The sequence below is a fragment of the Lemur catta genome, chromosome 13 (assembly GCF_020740605.2).
Source record: "Lemur catta isolate mLemCat1 chromosome 13, mLemCat1.pri, whole genome shotgun sequence".
Taxonomy (NCBI): Eukaryota; Metazoa; Chordata; class Mammalia; order Primates; family Lemuridae; genus Lemur; species Lemur catta.
Window position 1 is genome coordinate 41,615,299 of NC_059140.1, and position 17,884 is coordinate 41,633,182.

Sequence of the window (17,884 nt, forward strand, 5' to 3'; positions counted from 1 at the left end):
GCGGTCATATTCCCTTGATTAACTATTTTATGAATATTAGTCATTAAGATACAAGATTTGAGGGTCGGGTTCTTTAGTGTTTATATCCAAAGAAGGAAGAGTCATTTTTGTATTAAGACATCTAAAAAGTTTTCACATGCTTAGCAAGAAAGCTAAATTAAGGCCTGTGTTGCATAAAAGTATAAACATGCTCTCTGCTCCAGATGAGTTAAGTGTGTATAAATAGAACAATTAGTACACATGACCTTAACGGTATAGCTCCCTTGCTTTCTGTGTAATGTAAATCACCAAATGTGAGTATTTCCATCTGACATAAACTGTCAATCTCAGAAGAGCACATTGTGGGATTCAATACATGTTACACAACAATCAAGATTGCCCTTTTCTTCAACATAGTGTGTTTTTTCTTTTCCACATCCAGCAGTTAGTACTAAGGCCTGAAACCCTCAGTTACAGAACAAAGTGGCTTAGCAGTACTCGAGCCTGTGTGAGGCTAAGAGACGAATAATGAACATTCCCTGCAAGCTTCCTGCCTAGATGCAGGTGCAGGAGTCAGGAGGCCATGAATAATGCATGACATGCAGATTAGGTGGCGGTTTCTCCTACTGGAGTTTTGACTTTGCTACCTGCCTGGCTGCTATATGTGGAAAGAAGGCAGGAGAAGATGGCAGAAAGTGTCACAGTTTAAAGACGGAGCTCCCAAAAATACTGCGTATCCTTTTGAAGAAATAAAACTGGGGGGATGTAACTGAAGTACAAGCTTTATGGTCTACTTTATCAGACGAAGTAAGCTCCAGGTCATCAGTGTATTCCCTTTGTGAAGGCAAGTAAAGCTTCCCTGATTTACCTTTCTAATTTAAGAAACCTTATAATTATTTGGTCATACACACACAATCAGGAATTCTTTTCCTAAGACTTTCCTAAGTAATTCTTTTTCTAAAGCTGCTAAGCCGTGATAGAAGTTGTCCATTTTATGGTATTTGACCTATGGATCAATGAAATTTTCCTAAAAGGTACAAATACCTAGAGAATATTGTAATTATGGATTAAACAGACCCACTTTTCTCCATCGATGTATGGAATAAACAGCTTATCATTAAACTTCACCTGGTTGAATTAGCATGATGAAATAGTTTCTTTGTACGACTAGGGTTAGGGAGGGGAGAACAAGGTAAATGTTTAAAGGATATAGAGTGGATTAAAGAACTGTGAGTTTGGGGGGCTGATTCGTCCTTGAAACTGTATTTAAACAGCTAGGACTGTGATACCCCAATGAGGATATAGTGATTAGAGGACTTCCTGCATTCCCCTTGGGTCAGGAGGCTTTAACTGGGGAAAACATTTTTTAGCTCACATGTCCATTTTGAGGACATCTCAATTCAAGCAGATAGAAAAAAATAAAGAGGAAAAGAGGAAGAAAATTAGTCTTGCTACCTTCTGTGTAATCCTTGTGCATCTTTATTGCATTTTTTTTCCTCTGTCCAATTTGGGGCACTGGAATATGAGCTGGCTTTCATTTCTAGCTGAGTCTGTCATTTCCGCTGGGCCCCAGTTTGGCCGTTTGCCAAGACCAACAGGTGATCCTTGTAGCTGCAAAACAGCAGGAAGTGGGCTGTGCTTGAATGAGGCAGTTCACCAGAGGGGCTGTCTGGACTCTCTCCATCTTTCTGCATAATTAACACCCCCTCCCCCATGCCGAGCAGAAAATCTGTGCTGAGCAGCTCAGCTGCAGCAGCCATTGAGAAGCGCTGCGAGGAAAAGAATGTTAATAAGGGATGTTGGAAGAAATAAGCCTTCAGAGTGCAAAGTGCAGCCTGGCTCTGGGTTTGGGGAGAGACTGCAGTTGGCCCTCCGGCAGGGCTGGAACTGTGTCATCTGTTTTGGAATGATTTTCACTTGCTGAGTAACTAAGGCGAGCTGGAGTTCTAATGAACCTTGGAGCTGCTGGGTCTAACTGGACTTGAAGGCCAGTTTTAAATCCTCGTTTTCTTGCCTTTGTATCTTGTAAATAAGAGTAATGTATGAAGCATACAGAGAGAAGATAACACAAGCTGAAGGACAAGTCCTGGTAAAGACAGACCAAAGCAGGAGGGCTGCAGCAAGGAAGCAGGAAGTAGGGCATGTTGTTTTGCCAGTTAGTGACCCACAAAGAGGTGCAGGTGTAGCAGCTAGCCTCTAATTGGAAGAGATTAGCAGTTCCTGCAAGCTTTAAACTATTTTCCGTGGGTGATTCTATCCCTGAAGTAAAGCAGTATGTTCTTCGCCTCCCTTTATCTGGTTAAAGTTTTGAATTGACTTTGCCTTCCGCAAAGCCCAGCTGTACAGCATCACCTCCAGGAGGCCTTTCTCCTAGAAGGGGCTGTTCCCCCTTCCTTCCTGCCCCATGCCCACAGATTCTGTCCCTGAACACTTGGGTAAAGTTGTATTGCTTTCTAAGGTTTTAAATCTGAAAGTTGACTGAAGGAGTGGGCCCTTGGACTGTCTCTTTGTTCCCCCGTTGTGGGAACAGGTACCAAGAGGACTCCTTGAGGGCAGGGCATTATACTTTACATACTTTTACCTACTCTTATACCCAGCAAGGATTAGGTATTAGCAACTTTTTGTTGGGCTGAACGAGTACATCAGTCAGTAAACACTGGCGATCCTGCTTCTGGGAGTCTTCACAGTGACCATCGTAACAAACCCTTGGTATCTTGAAGGTAGTTAAGAAGAAAAAAAGGACTGCAGATTTGCAGGTATGGGGATTTAATTGCATCATTTACTAAGAGATGATCAAGTTCTGGGGGGTTTTAAGCAAATCTAAAAGAGATTATTTATAAAACATGCCATTGTTTTTCATTTGCAATTAGGAATATGCTTTTTCAGTGACTCAGTTACTTTCATCTGCCTACAGGGTACATCCGTCCCCAGTATCAAGGGTCCGAGGAAATCGAATGAATAATCAAAAATTTGCTTGGTGAGTATACAGTCTAAATTATGAGTATTTGTAAATCTTTTGGGAAGTGTTACTAGAGTATGCATTAAAATCAAGACAATTATTCCTGCTCCTCTATAGGAAATACATTTCTCCTAACTGGACTATGCAGTGTCTCTTTGCTCTGGAAAGTTCTAAAAAAATATTGGTGGAGTTCCCTTGCAGCCAAAACTCTTCACTCACCAAAAACTCTTGAGTGCAACATTTTTCCCTAACAGATATGATCTAATTTCTGAGGATTAGCAACTGTTACCTTTTTAACAAATGTTTTCTTTTTTTCCAAAGATATTGACCCAGATTTTTCTCAGGTACCAACTTCAACTTCTCATGAAGATTTTCACAATGAATTAATCTGTTGTATTAATTTTAGTGATTACTATTTCAATGATGTTTTTTTCCTGGCCTTAGTGTTAAATACCCAGGGTTTTCTTTGTTTGTTTTGTTTTGTTTCTTAATTTGAGGAATACTAAGATCTTCTTTAGCTGACTAGTTTTTGGAAAAAATCATAGATGGAACTTAGCAGAAACAACCTGAAAAGTTATTTCAACCATAAAACATTGATCATTGATTCTTTAGAGAGGCAACTTAAATGTTTCGTAACTGTTTTGTGTGAAACAAAAAATAAATTAATGTAGGTTCAAAATTTGTTTACATTACTCCATTCCATAAAATAAATCTTTCGACACATAATGTATCATTAAAAAAAAGAAAGAAGAGAAAAGAAAGATACAAAAAGAAAGAAATAGAACTGTGGCTGTATTTTTTCAAAGGTGAATGGAAATTCACAGGTCTCCATTTTGCTTTATTGAATTGTACTTAGAATGGGATTTTGATTAAAAACTATGGCTTTTTTTTTAAGTATGGGAAGATGATTACCAAAGATTGAGCTTCCAAATTAATTTTATTCCTAAATCGGGATTATTTTTAGACACAAAATAATGACACTTTGAATTTGAATAGTGCCTAATCAGCTTGCCTCCCTTTCCCCTTTAAATCTAATTAACCCTCACAATAGCTTGGTGATGTTGTTAAATATTATGCTTTTCTTTTTCACAGAGGGGAAATGGAGCACAGAGGACGCAGTCATTTGCTTACACACTGCCTAAAAGCTGGGGCATCATTCCTGCTCTCTCACAATTGCTAAAGCATATTATCTCCTGGCAAACTGGGAAAGCTAAGGGAGTTAAGGGAGTAATAATGCTGATGGTCATTACATAAAAGGAAAGGAAGAAATCAGGTCCATTCTTGACTGCGTGGAATTTATATTCCTCTCAGTACAAGGCACGTTGTACTAAAGAAACTTCATTACCTGTGGAGAATGTGAGATGCTCAAAGGACCAACCTGAGCTAATGGAGAAAGCACAGAATTGTCAGTTATGAGATCCAGTCTCTACAACTTAATTCTTAATGGCTAAATGTGAAACACTGAGTAAATAACACATTTTTCTTGACTTTTCCTTTCTGGAGTATTGGAGTCATGATAACTTGTTCCTACGTAATTCATAGTGTGTTATTTAGTTAGTAAGTCTGAACTAGTTTTATCTCCAGAAAAGTAACCCATGAGAAACAAAAATGATTTTTCCTACTAGCCTTGAGAAAATTCAACTTTTATTTATTCAGCAACATTTATTTACAGTCCCAGGCACTGTAAAAAGCACTATATTAGGAAGATAAATAAAACATGGTTTCTATCCTCAAGGGGCTAACTGTCTTGTAGGGGAAATTTGTATTTGTGTGTACATAGCATCACACACACACATATACATGTATATATTATATGATAGCACACAGATACACATATAACATATAGTACAAAGTGGATAATGCTTTAAGGAGATATATTTGTAGTATAATGTTCAGAGGGAGAAGTTATATTTAAGACCAGTTTCAGAGTGGATAGTAGAGAAGAGAGAAAACATAAAGGAAGGAAGGCGGCTGTCAGAAAATCCATCTCAGAGAAGAAAGCTTTGAGGAAAGACCTCAAATTAGTAGGAAAAGCAGAGTTGAGCTAATGCTTCCTTTATGGATTGAAGCACACCTACAAAAACCTGGAGACATTTCTAAATTGACTGTAGTTAGGCACATACATAGATTTAATACGTGTACTTTGGTCATGAGCTAGCTAAAATTTCTATGATATATTCTACCTTGAATCTTCCTTTGGTGAATACTGTGAGACTGGTATATGGAAATAAATCACCCAGCATCTACTTCTAGTGAAGTGATAAATACCTGTTATTTCTTTGTGAAATATTGGCTCTGAAAATTCAGAAAATTTAAATACTCATGCTAGCAATGACAGGGAAGGGAAAGTGATAGTTGCTGTCCCCCAAATAGAAGTTTGGGGATAATTTATAGGATTAGATGTCAAGTTCAACATTAGTTTGGCTCTGGCTTGAGTTAGATCCACAAACACTATATGTGAGAATTAGGAACAGTGATGTTGTGAAGTTGGCTTAGCAAATACTCCAGTCAGTTAAAAAATATTGTTCATCAAATAAGCAAATAAAGTTCAATAAAAGATGAAAAGTTTGATCTTAAACTATAAGGTATGCATAGATAATACTTGACAGTTGTGTAGGGTTGTGCAAGTCTGTGGCTGTGGTTGAGCTACCAAACCAGTGTTTATTATTGAGTGAAAATGGTTTAAAATTTTAAGTAGCATTTTTCTTTGCATAATGTTGATATGAAAGGTGGCATCCGCTGGCCCCATTCATGTGGCAGTATTTCCTCTGGAGCTGAAGAAATGTGTGGAAGAGAATGTCTGTGCGAGGCAAACAAAATCTGCTGGAACTGAAAGAAAGTGTGATAACAATGTTCATATCACACACAGGGAGGAGATGAGAACACCCAAGCATAATGACAGGTGTTAGGATGGAGCCAGGTTTGCTAAAACTATCTGCCAACTCCGAGGGGTTAAAGAATGGCAATAAGAACTTCTTGCAGGATGTGGTAGCACCCCAGTAATGAATATCAGATCATTGTACAACTTATTTAATATTGAGTTAATCAAAGATAGCAAGCCAGGCCACACGAAAACTCTGTCCATCAGAATGTCTCTCCCCTCGGTGCCACCACTCTATAGGAATATTTGCAGATTTGAGGATCGATGAAGCCTTTGGTGTTCAGCCATGTGAATTCCATTCTCTGTTTCATGCATCAGATCTCTCCTCTTTCCTTCACCATTGCCTGCCTTTGTCCAATAATTATTGTCAGGGAGGGGAAATCTCTTTACCTTCTACCCATTTTAAAATTATTGGCTGGTCCTATAAATTAGATTGACAAAAGACAGATTAACAAGGAAAAATGAACAGAAGTTTATTAACATGTGCATCTGCATAGCACAGGAGCACCCAGAGAGGAGTTACTCAAACGGGTTTTTAGAGGAGCACCCAAGAGAGGAGTTACTCAAACGGGTTGTTAGAGTTGGACTTACATGGCATCTTAACAAAAGAACAGTAATTTTTTAGAGAAATGACCAGACTAAGGAAAAAGACTCTTGAGCTTTTAGGGGAAGCAAATTATGGGAAGATAAATATGTGGGGGAAATAATGGGAGAAAGGGCTGGTTAGTAAGATTTGTCGTGCAGATTCCTCTGGTGCCCTCTCTGGGTTTATACGGAGTGTTGTCCCCAGTGGTGGAGAATTGTCCCATCCTTCCTGATAGAAACGGGGAGAGCAGAGAGGTTTTCTTGTGTCTACTTCTTGTCACTTGCCTTCAGCTCGTAATAATTCTTATGCCAAACTGGCAGATTTGGTTACCCTTCACTTTATAAACCTTTTTTTTGTTTTTTTTTTTTAAAGAGAATGTGCCACTCTTCTTTGCATACAATAACGCCTGCAGGGCGGCAGGGGCAGGGGGAGCCGGGGAACATTTTTCTCTGTTTGGGGCAACTGTCCTTCTTAGGGAGTTAAATGGAAAAATAAACTATTGTTCTTTACAGATCTTTTTACTGAAGATGTTGTATTGTGATACCAAACCCACAGGAGAGTAGCTATTTCCAAGTTGTACTCAGCTGTTTTGTTCTCAAGATTTAACAGAAATCTGGAAATTATGTATAGATTGGAACAAGACAGGGCGGGGTTCGATGAGGAATATCTGTGAACTGAACATTGATGTTGACTTAAAGTCCAAAAGTTTCCAAGATCCCTGTTAGTATTCCGAAGACGTATGCATTTGAATAGGCTTTTCTTTAGATTTCATGCTTTCCTCTCTCCTCCCTACTTTTTGCTCCACCCTGGTTCATTTTTAAAATTTTAAAGGACTTTGGCATATGTTGCTGTTTGATGATGGCGATGGTGGTTGTAGTATGGACCCAAAACATCCACGAAGGATTGTTATGTAACAGTGGTAATGGATGTCACATAATAGAAATTTTGATGGATTATTTATTTAATAGCACAGAAAATAAAGCACTATTAATAGCAATTGTCACCAGCAAAATAGAAGTAATTTTCTCTAAACAATTGTATGCTGCCACCACCAGTCTCAGTTACGATTTATTTCTTACTAGCATGGCTAAGATTTTATGTAGCCATATACACAAAAAAGCTGCAGTGTTAATGGAGTCTCCATGCAAATTATGATGCATTCTGGGTGTGAATCACATTTCCCACTTGGCTGTGAAAAAGTTCCGTGTCACAAATTTTTGTGGAGGGCAGGAAGAGCCTTTTCACACTTCAGTGTTTTTGTGTCGGATATATATACAGTGCTGCAACGAACTTAAACATTTTTATGTGTACAGTTGCAAATGTTAGACATGACTTCATGGAGTCTTTTTGAGAGACATAACTCAGAGGGTCTTTGTCATAAAACTAAGAATATTCCTTCCTGTTTAAACCTTTTTCCTTAGTAGAGGAAGGCACTGAAATTGTTGATGTTGGAAACCTCTCAGAAAGCTTGTATAGAAGCAGCCCTTTAAGGAGGGGCAGTGTGTTTCCAACTTACCAACTTCAGAGCTGTAAAGGACACATAAGCATCATCAAGTTTGGTTGAACCTCCTCACTTTATAAGTGTAGAAATGGAGGCCCGAGGACAAAAATGTTCCATGCCAAACCTGGGCATAAATCCAAGCTCTGCGCACCTGTCCAGTAGTCCTTCTGCCATGTGGCAGTTGTCTACCTGTGTGGAGAACAAGAGAAATGCTAAAGATTAAGATGAATGTTTAATTCATTGCGCACTAAGCAGAAGGAAATTTGCCTGGGAAATTCCCATTAGATTGATGTGATGGGAGAGCAAGGAGAAATAGAGGCTTAATGAAGACATCACTGCTCACACCAATGTGTGGCACTCACTCCCTGCCAAAGTGTTTACTCATCATCTTGTGTATCCTTGCATGCTCATTATTTATAGACAATATTGATCACGTTATGTTAATTACCAAAGTATTCCACCACGTTGCTTCTTGACTTACAGAGCAAAAATTATGATACCATGTGTGGACTCTAATATGTGAAAATTCCAGTTCCCAGAATGCCTGGCCTTCATGGGTTTTTACATCCATGAGTGTTGGCAAATAACAGGAGGTTGCCTGTAGGTTTGGTTTGGAAGCATTCTCTCTCCAATGTTTGATAACAGGTTTGGAATAACGTGGTTGATATAATCATGAACGTGTTTGCAAGTTCTCTGTGTATGTACTGAATTTAAAAAAAAAAAAAACATTTGCTTCCAGGGTGTGATGCTACACTTTAAATCCTTCCAAAATTACATCTTCTCCTTATGTTATAACGTAGTGTCAATTATTAAGCCCTTAATTAGTTCAATTACCTCCTCAAATTTAGCTTGATGACAACAATGTATACTTTAAACTTGTATCCCATCTTCCAGAGTGACCTTATTAAAAAATTTGGTCTCGTTTTTTTAAAATTCTCTATTACTCCCAATTTCAGCAAGAAATCTTTATGGAAATGGTTTACATTCCTGTTGGTATCAGCTGATTTTGTGTCTCGTATTGTTTTAGTCACAATAAAGATGATTTGGGGGAAAAAATTAAGGTAGGTTATTTTCTGTAATTATTTCCCTAATTATAGGAGAATTGGGGCTATAAGATCATGCTGAGCCACAAAGGTCACCATTTCTGAGACATTTTTGTATGAAAAGACCATGAGTATTTTGTTTTTTCCAACCTGCAGCTCAGAACCATATTAGTATCATACTGAAAACCTGATATATGAACCTCTAGGACATGTCAGTGTACTCTTTGTTGATTTCTGACATCTTCCCATCACTGTAGCCAGGTGTGGTGCTCTCATATAATAAAACATCTGTGTCATATTGACTAATTATAGCATGACCAAGAGATACTGTTCACAATTCAAAATGATGTATTTGTAATTCTGAGATTTGTAGCGTATTTTTCATATAATCAGGTTGGTCTTATACAGAGAAGGAAATTTAAAATTCACACAATCTGAAATCATCATTTACTCTGGAAAAGCTACTTAAACCACTGCTCCTTACAGTTTTAAATCGTGTAACGTGAGTTCTTCTCCATTGCAAATCCTTCCCTGTTAAACACATAGAACTTTAAAATAACGGTCATGTTGTAATGCAACATGAAGAAGAAGGGGATGTGGGGAGCCGTGAATGACTAATGCAGAAAAAACCTATGTCCCACTATGAAAAAATATATGTATCTTTGATAGCACCAATATCAGTCATGTTATAATGAACATATCAACTTAAAATGAAGAAAGATCTTATAGATATCTAGAATATGCCACATTCTTTCTTAGTCTTTCATAGGATTTTTCAGTGGATATATTTGGGTTAGAACAATTGGCTATCAATTATAAGCCATAGCTGTCTTCTAAATATGTATTTGAAAGAATAATGACTAAAGTTGGAACCCAGTCAGAAATCCTAATGTGCTCATGAATATGCTGGGAATACTGCTCAGGATAATAAATCTTAAGGGATTCCCTGCAAGAATGCTCGGTGTGCCAGCAGTTTTGTTCTGAGTTTCATCTGTTGGTTATATTTGCACTGTCATCTTTCTAGCCACGGAGATTTCTCTGTATTCATATGAATGGTGAACTAGCAATTCTAAAACCAAATATATTGTCACTTTACTGTGATTTTTCTCAGCTGACCACTAGATTTTCCTAAAGTTTCTTAGTAATTTCTTTAAAACTGGCTATTTACTATAATACATTTCTAGGTATAGTATTAGATTTACCTAAGGTAAGACCAGTATCTTAATAATTAATATATTTCTTTTAATCTGTTTTAAATGAGTAATAGTATGTAATGTATTTATCAAAAAAATATAAGCCAACTCAGTATCACCGAGGTTTTAGTCACAGCTGTTTCACGTAAGTCCTCAGCAAACAAGTAGGTGGAGAGCTGAGAACCCTCCCAGAATCCACTGTCTACCTGTAGTCATGATCGCTGCCCACATTTGTATTTGGTTAGTCTCCTGTATCAGATGGGGCTCTTTTGTTGGAAGTAATAGAAACTAACTGCATCTGGCTGTCCTAAGTGAAAGGTAATTTTTCAGAAGGACGTGAGGCAGGTTATAGAGTCAAGGGAAAAGCAGAGGAGCTGGACCTCAGAAAACACAGGAACCAGGACAGCACCCAGGGTGCAGGAGCAAGATTTAATAAGCGGGTCCAGGCCTGGAGTGAGTCAGCTCCAGCTCCTATATGTCACCTCCTCTAAGTCGCAGTAGAGGAAGCTGGAGTACAGATTGGCCCCCGCCTGGGTCAGGTGCCCAGCTCTTGGCCAAAGAAGGGAGGGTGCCTTGGTTAACAACCCTGCTAAGACCCCACGAGGAGGGACTAGTTTCCCAAAGGAAAAGGAGGTGTTAGTACCAAAAAATGTGGGAAAGATTACTCTTCATAAACGAACACCATCATTTACTCTGCTGTTAAACTAGAACTAGTTGCTGTCACTAAAAGGTAGTAGCTTTTCCAGAACTGTAATATTTTCCCTTTGAAGCCATACTTTCTTATATTTTGGATGATGAGGGCACTCTATCATTAATAACTAAAATAAGTGGCTTCTCTTAGGGCTTACTCTTGGTTATTGAACAGCAAAAACACAAGAACGATATTTGGTCAAAATAGGCTCCACTCTTCTTGAAACTTAGGAGTGTTTGATACTAATCAACTTGAATCCTCATGTCTCTAAAAATCCTACTTTGAATCACACATTTAAAAATGCAGCCATTAAAGCCAAACATACATAGTTACTGGGATAAGATGTATAAAACAGGCAGAAAACAGAGGAACCTACTATGAAATGCATAAAGTTCTGGTATAAATCTGTCACTTATACTAAATTTTTCTTTATGGCTCTTGTACTTCAGTATTTCTCTTGAATGAATGAATGAATGAATGAATGAATGATATCTGACCCAAACTATTCACATTAGGTCTTAGAAAGAATCCCCAAGAGATAATACTCTTCATAGTACCACTTTGAAATAAAGTGCTTCATAAACCCTAAGTATGAGCCCACAATCAAATTTCAACTTTACATAAAAGGAATCCCTTTACTACCACCTAGGTGATTCATTGACACACCCAGCATTTATTACAGCCTCAAATGAGCTTGTAATTTACTTCAAGTCTCTTGGGCCATTCTTAACTCTAACAGTTTAGAATCCCAACCTGGTGGGTATATTGAAGTAGGACTGTAGTTCGATACATTAGGTAAATATGTACTCATATGTTATTTTTTTTTGTGATCCCTAAATCTTCTTTTCTATTTTGTAATATATTTGGAATACCTTCATAAATAGACACATTGGGTTACATCCTGTAGAAAAGCAATGATTTAAATAGCATTAAATTAATGCTATTGTAAAATAGATCTCTCCAGTTTCATTCATTTTTCCATTTCTCTACTCATTGGCTTTTTTCCTCAGAAGTCTGTAAAGAAAAAGAAACATTGCTTTCCTTAGAGTTAGCGGTTTATAGGTATGGAGAAAGAAAAGAAGATACCTTTCTATTATTTTTCACTTTAGACCTGAATTATTCTGCACTCTTTGGAGAACCCTGTAGCTTAACTGAAGAATGAACTGATTTCTAACAGTGAGAGTGACTTACAATAATCTTCCCCAAACTGCACGGTGCATGAAGTATTTATTTGGGAAAGACAAGGAAGTCTGAAATTATATTGAAAGTAGGAAACAAAGGCCAAAGGCAACCGTGTTAAGAACAGAAGAAAGTTGCTGCCACCTAGAGGTGAAAGTCGATAAATTTTGAGAATGTGCTGTGAATCCTCAGGATCTTAGGGGAGACGCTGATGTAATATAATCCTAAAACTGAAATGCAGCCAGGTGACTTAGTTTCTACCTCTAAATGAGACTAGACCTATTCCATCCCCCTTCCATCCCCCCAAGGGTAGCGTCTCAATATTCCCCATGATATTTTGGTGACCCTGGTGGATTTTCCATTTTTGCTAGCAGTAGCCTTGTTACTGATCGTAAGGACTTAAGTCATTGGACGTCTTCTTCCTGTACCATAGAATCTCAGTTACTTGGAAGTCATCATTACCCTAGTTGATAGAGAATGTCTCTTCTACAACCCAGGCTATCTTTTTCAAATACATCCTCAGAAGTGCCACTAAAACTACAGTTCTCATCAAATTCTGTAGCTGATGCTCTTTTCCATTCTCCCAGGAGAAGGCAAGTAGCAGGGGAAACCTGTGTGATGACAGGTGAGACTCCTGGGAACACCAGGAAGAGGAAGGGACCCTGAGACTCACCTAAGTTATGCTAAAACCTAAAACCAAATGGCAGCACCAGCCTCCAGGATAATATGCAGTTTGGCCCATTTTCGTTTTGGTTATTAGGAATTGACTATACATAGCACTAACAATTTTTTAAATTGTCAGGACATTTTTTTTACTGGAAAATCCTTCCAACTAAAGATGCCTAGATAGCCAGAAAGGTGCTGCCACATTTGTCTTGCTATTCTCTCTTTTAAGGGCTACCACACTGTGCAACAAGCCTAGGGCGCGTTATTCGCATCATGCCATACGTGAAGTCACCTCCAGAAACATTTTTTTTTTTTTGAGACAGAGTCTCACTCTGTTGCCCGGGCTAGAGTGAGTGCCGTGGCATCAGCCTCGCTCACAGCAACCTCAAACTCCTGGGCTTAAGCAATCCTACTGCCTCAGCCCCCTAAGTAGCTGGGACTACAGGCATGCGCCACCATGCCCAGGTAATTTTTTCTATATATATTTTTAGTTGTCCAGATAATTTTTTTGTTTCTATTTTTAGTAGAGACGGGGTCTCACTCTTGCTCAGGCTGGTCTCGAACTCCTGACCTCGAGCGATCCACCCGCCTGGGCCTCCCAGAGTGCTAGGATTACAGGCGTGAGCCACCGCGCCCGGCCACCTCCAGAAACATTAAAGCAAAACATACTGGCATTATAGAAAGGTGAGGAACTATGAAGAGCACATGCGTGTGAGTTTACATGTCTGTCTCTCTCCCCTCTCCTGAATGGAAGACTTGATTGAATGTTTTTGATGGTGATTTTTAGGAGGAAAAGGGCTTCAAAAAATACTGGAAGATACCAGCAATACCTTTGAGAAAATATAGCAATCAGAGTGTTCCTTGTTTATTTTACAACCTTCTGCTTCCTTAGAAGGCTTTAGCTGAACCTCTCCTCTGCCTAGCTGCCGTGTGGGCCTTCACATGGTTGCCGTTTTTTATTTTCTCCTAAACTGTATTTAATTTTAATCTATAATTTGAGTATTTAGATTCTATTTGAGATTGTCAGAAATTATCTTTTTTTTTTTTCTACACAATAGTATCATCACTTTTCCAGAATATTTGTATTCATTCATTTGTTCCCTCATTCAGTAAAGCTATTGGGACTGCAATGATCCAGCCACTTCTCTGCACTTTTGGGGGCACAGTATTTATCAAGACAAACAAGACCCCCGCTCTCATGGAGCTTTCCATGTAGTGCAGCAAGATAGACAACTGGCAAATGCTGAGTGCTCTGACAAAAATGGAACAGGAATGTGATTGGAGATGGCTGGGATGCAATCCGAGGGACTTGGTCAGAAAAAGCCTCTTGAAAGGAGGTGACGCGGCAGCTGCGAGCTGAATGACAAGAAGGAGCCAGCTGCGGGAGGATCTGGGGTGCGTCATTCCAGGTGCTAGGGGCAGCTCACATGGAGGCTTTCCAGTGGCAGCAGGCTTGGAACATTCAGCAGAAGAGAAGTGTGAGTGAGGGGGAGGGTGAAGCAAGATCAGGGCAGAGGGGTTGGCAGGAGCAGAAACAGCCTGGAGTCTGGGTGGAAAGGGAGGTTTTGAGCAGGCGAGTGAAATGATCAGGTTTATGTGTTTAAAACTCAGACTGGCAGCTCTACAGAGGAAGGATTCTAGGAGTGGAAGCAAGGGAGTGAGTGAGGAGGCCCTGGCTGTGGTTGAGGAGAAAGATGATGCTGGCTGAGACGAGAATGGTGTCTATGGAAAGAGACAAGCGGGTGAAATCAGGGCGTGTTCTGAAAATAGTATTAACAGCAGTTGCTTATGGAAAGAAATGAAGAAAAGAGAAGAACCAAGGATGACGCCTAGTTTTTGTGCGAGCAACTTAGGCTTGTGGTTGGTAGCTTAGCGCAGTGGGCAAGTCTATAGATATGAATGTGGGCACCATTGACATATGACTGACATTTCCTAAGGGGTGTGTGTGCGTCTTTCTGTCTGTCTGTGTATGATGAGGGACAGAAATGTTTTTCAGATGAAGAAAATCTGAAGATAAAAATTCTTACAAACTTTTCACTGGTGGCTCTAAAAAAAGTGCAGTGCACAAGCCATAGTATCTGCAGGTAAATAGGGCTGAAGCTGTGACCAAGTACCTGATGCAGCCTGCATGTGCCCTCAGGTGCAAAGGACTAGGTTTCAGTACATTTCTTTGCCCCACCTCTGCTTACTGTCAACAACCCATCGTAAAGTGATGCCACTTGCCCCCAATAATTGTCCAGCCCTGGGCTGCTAGGGGAGACACCCGACTTCAACTAAATAAATAGATCTTAGTACATGAGGGCCTCTTTTCCCAAAACACCAGGTACCCTGATCTCTTTCTTCCTGAGAAGATTTTAGCACTGGAAGAGCCATCGAATCTCTTCGTTCATATCCCCCAAGCTCAATCTTCTTCCCATTCCTTACCTACAAAATCACCCAAGCTGGAAACCTTGTCGTAATTCCAACTCTGCCAAAACCCACGTCTGTTTGATCACCCGAGTCTAGCGTTTGTCCACCCACGTGTTTCCCAGCAATGTTGGCTGTCCTTCACCCCACGTGCCCTCATCATCTCTTGCCTGTGATACTAGCCCAAGCTCCTCATTGGTATCTTTAGATTCGGATTCTTTGCACTCCTCCCCCAAGCCTAATCTTCACCGTGCCTGCAGCGATCATTGTAAAAACCAAATGGGACTGTGCCTCTCTTTACAACTCGGTGGTTTGCCATCCTTCACAGTCCAAAGCCCTTAACACAACATGAGGCCCTTTGAGTCTCACAACTATTTCCTCCTTTTCCATCTCACTTCTCATAAATTGTTCCCGTCTTCCCTGGACCCTAAGTTCCAGCCGCCATGAACTTGTTACATTTCCCGAAACACCTTTATCACTAAGGAAACTAATTCAGAAAAACTCAGCTTAAAAATTCTCCTGTGAAGACTTCCCTATAATACACCAGCCCATCAGCCTCTTCTTCCTCTCGGATCTTATGCCGTTATATGAACCATATTATCAGTGTTGTCAGGATTTATTGTAAGTCTCTGTTGGGCTGGTTATAACGTTCTTCCTGCCTTCCCCTCAATACTGAGGGCTGCCAGCGTGGGGGTCCTGCTGCCCTGGCTCTGAGCACAGGGCATATGGATCAATGCAATGCAGACGTCTCTTCCACTAGCCTCATCTTGGTGGGAAAACGAGGCCCAGAGAGTTTAAATAATTTTGTCCAAATTTGCACAATGAGTTAGAACTAGGATTGAAACTTTGAAACTTCTATCTCCTGGACTTGACTCCTATTTGATCCTGTTTTTGGTTTTTTGTTTGTTTGGTTTTTGTTGTTGTTGTTGTTGTTGTTTGTTGTTTTTTGGTTTTTTTATCTCCTTTCCACATTTTGATGGCTGTTCTCCATTCCTTACTCAGTATTTTCAGAAAAGTAGGAATATTCAATTTTAAAGGGCAATGAGAAGTTTTTTCACATTAGAAGCATCTTAGCATCTTTCAACATTGGTTACACCATTTCTTCCCTTTCGCTATTTATAATGGTTATGCTGGACAAAATGCTTGAAGAATAATGATGGAACACTGACCCGAATTTCAGAAGCTGAGACTTTAGGCCTGTCCTGTCACTCTTTAATTTTGTGATCTGGGACAACATTGAGTCCCTCATTCCCGCTCTTGCCTATTTTTTGCACGGGGGTGATGTGAAAATAAAGGGAGGAGATTAGTATGTGGGAAAGCACTTTATGCCACAGAGAGCAAGTTGCTACAAAGTACCTCAGTGGTATTATTTGTCACTGTTCCTTTTTCTCTTAAATGTAACTTCCTTTATTGTTGCTTAAAAAAAAAGTCTTCTGTAAGTTTCCTTTCTCTAATTTCCACAAACCATATAGTATTATAAAGGATTAGATTTCCAATTCTTACCTCCACCTGACTTCTACTTTTATGGCCTTCCCTCTGATCTGCTTGATCCTGAATTTAATTATCAGGCTTACATTAACACCCTGTCTCTTTGCTTTCTTCTGCCTAGCAGGTCATGGCTGAGTGAAAAGAGCTTGATTAATAAAAGCTTGCCCATTTATATTCCTTTGTAATTAGTCCAATAGAAAAGGTTCATCTCTTGGATGGGCTTTGTGCAGCTCATTTTTTTTTATTCTTTGTCCTTTGGGTGTGCTAATTCAATGGCTTTCTGTCTCTTGTGTATATTAGTGGATTTGAAAATCAACCTTGTAGTACTTATTGCCACACCTTCCAAGACACAAACACCTTCAAACATCACAACTCTGGAAAAACGATTTGGAATAAGATTTAAAAGCTAGGTCTGTGGTTTAACAGGACTAACTAATACATATGACATTTTCACATGAACAAAGAATAAAAATCTGTTTTTCTTTTTCATCTAGTAACTGACTCAACAGGTACTGAATTTTAAGTTGGCACTGTACAAAGTGTCAATCGTGTTGGTATCGTGTAAAAAGTTAAATCATTTATCTGTCCCAGAGAGAGAGGTTGGCCTCCCAGGATCATAGCAAGCTGTGGGCCCATGGTCTCAGAATACACACCAAAAACTGAAGATAGTTTATAGAAAATGACCGTCAAAGCAAATCTAGTGTTAATTAGCCACAGAGGGAGATATGTCCTCTGAAGTGCAGCATGTAGATTGTTACTCTCCAGTAATTTTTTTAAAACTCGCCTGGGGTGAATATATATGAAGAACAGGAGTCCAAGCAACTCAATGGAAAGAGCTCAGGCTTTGGAATCAAGGGATACTGGTTCAGATTCTGTCTGCTTTTGTCTCTCAGCCTTAAGCAAGTCATCAAACTCCTCACTACCATTTCCTCTGGGGTGTAAAACACAACAAAAATATCTCTCCCCCATGGCTCAGAAGATTAAAATTTAAATATATTTGTCATATACATTTGCCTGCCATAATAAAATATAATACCATGTATAGGGTGGCTTAAACAACAGGACTTTATTTCTCGCAGTTCTAGAGGCTGGGCAGCCCAACATTAAGGCACTAGCTGATTCACTTCCTGGTGAGGGCTCTCTTCCTAACTAGCAGAGGGCTGGCTTTTCTCTGTATCTTCACGAAGTAGAGAGAGAAAGAGCTATTGTCTTTTCTCTTATAAGGACACTAATTCCATCCGGGAGGGCTCACCCTCATGGCCTCATCTAAGCCTAATTACCTTCCAAAGGCCCCATCTCCAAATACCATCAC

General features: G+C 39.5%; 1 protein-coding gene across 2 annotated transcripts in view; it reads left to right on the forward strand.

Annotated features, from left to right (window-relative positions):
* KLF12 (Kruppel like factor 12) overlaps positions 1–17,884 on the forward strand; it is a 232,724-nt gene that overhangs the window by 164,820 nt on the left and 50,020 nt on the right. For both annotated transcript variants that reach the window (XM_045567222.1, XM_045567223.1), the window contains exon 4: positions 2,894–2,956. In XM_045567222.1, the coding sequence (XP_045423178.1) occupies positions 2,894–2,956 (63 nt within the window). The remainder of the gene's footprint in view (positions 1–2,893; positions 2,957–17,884) is intronic.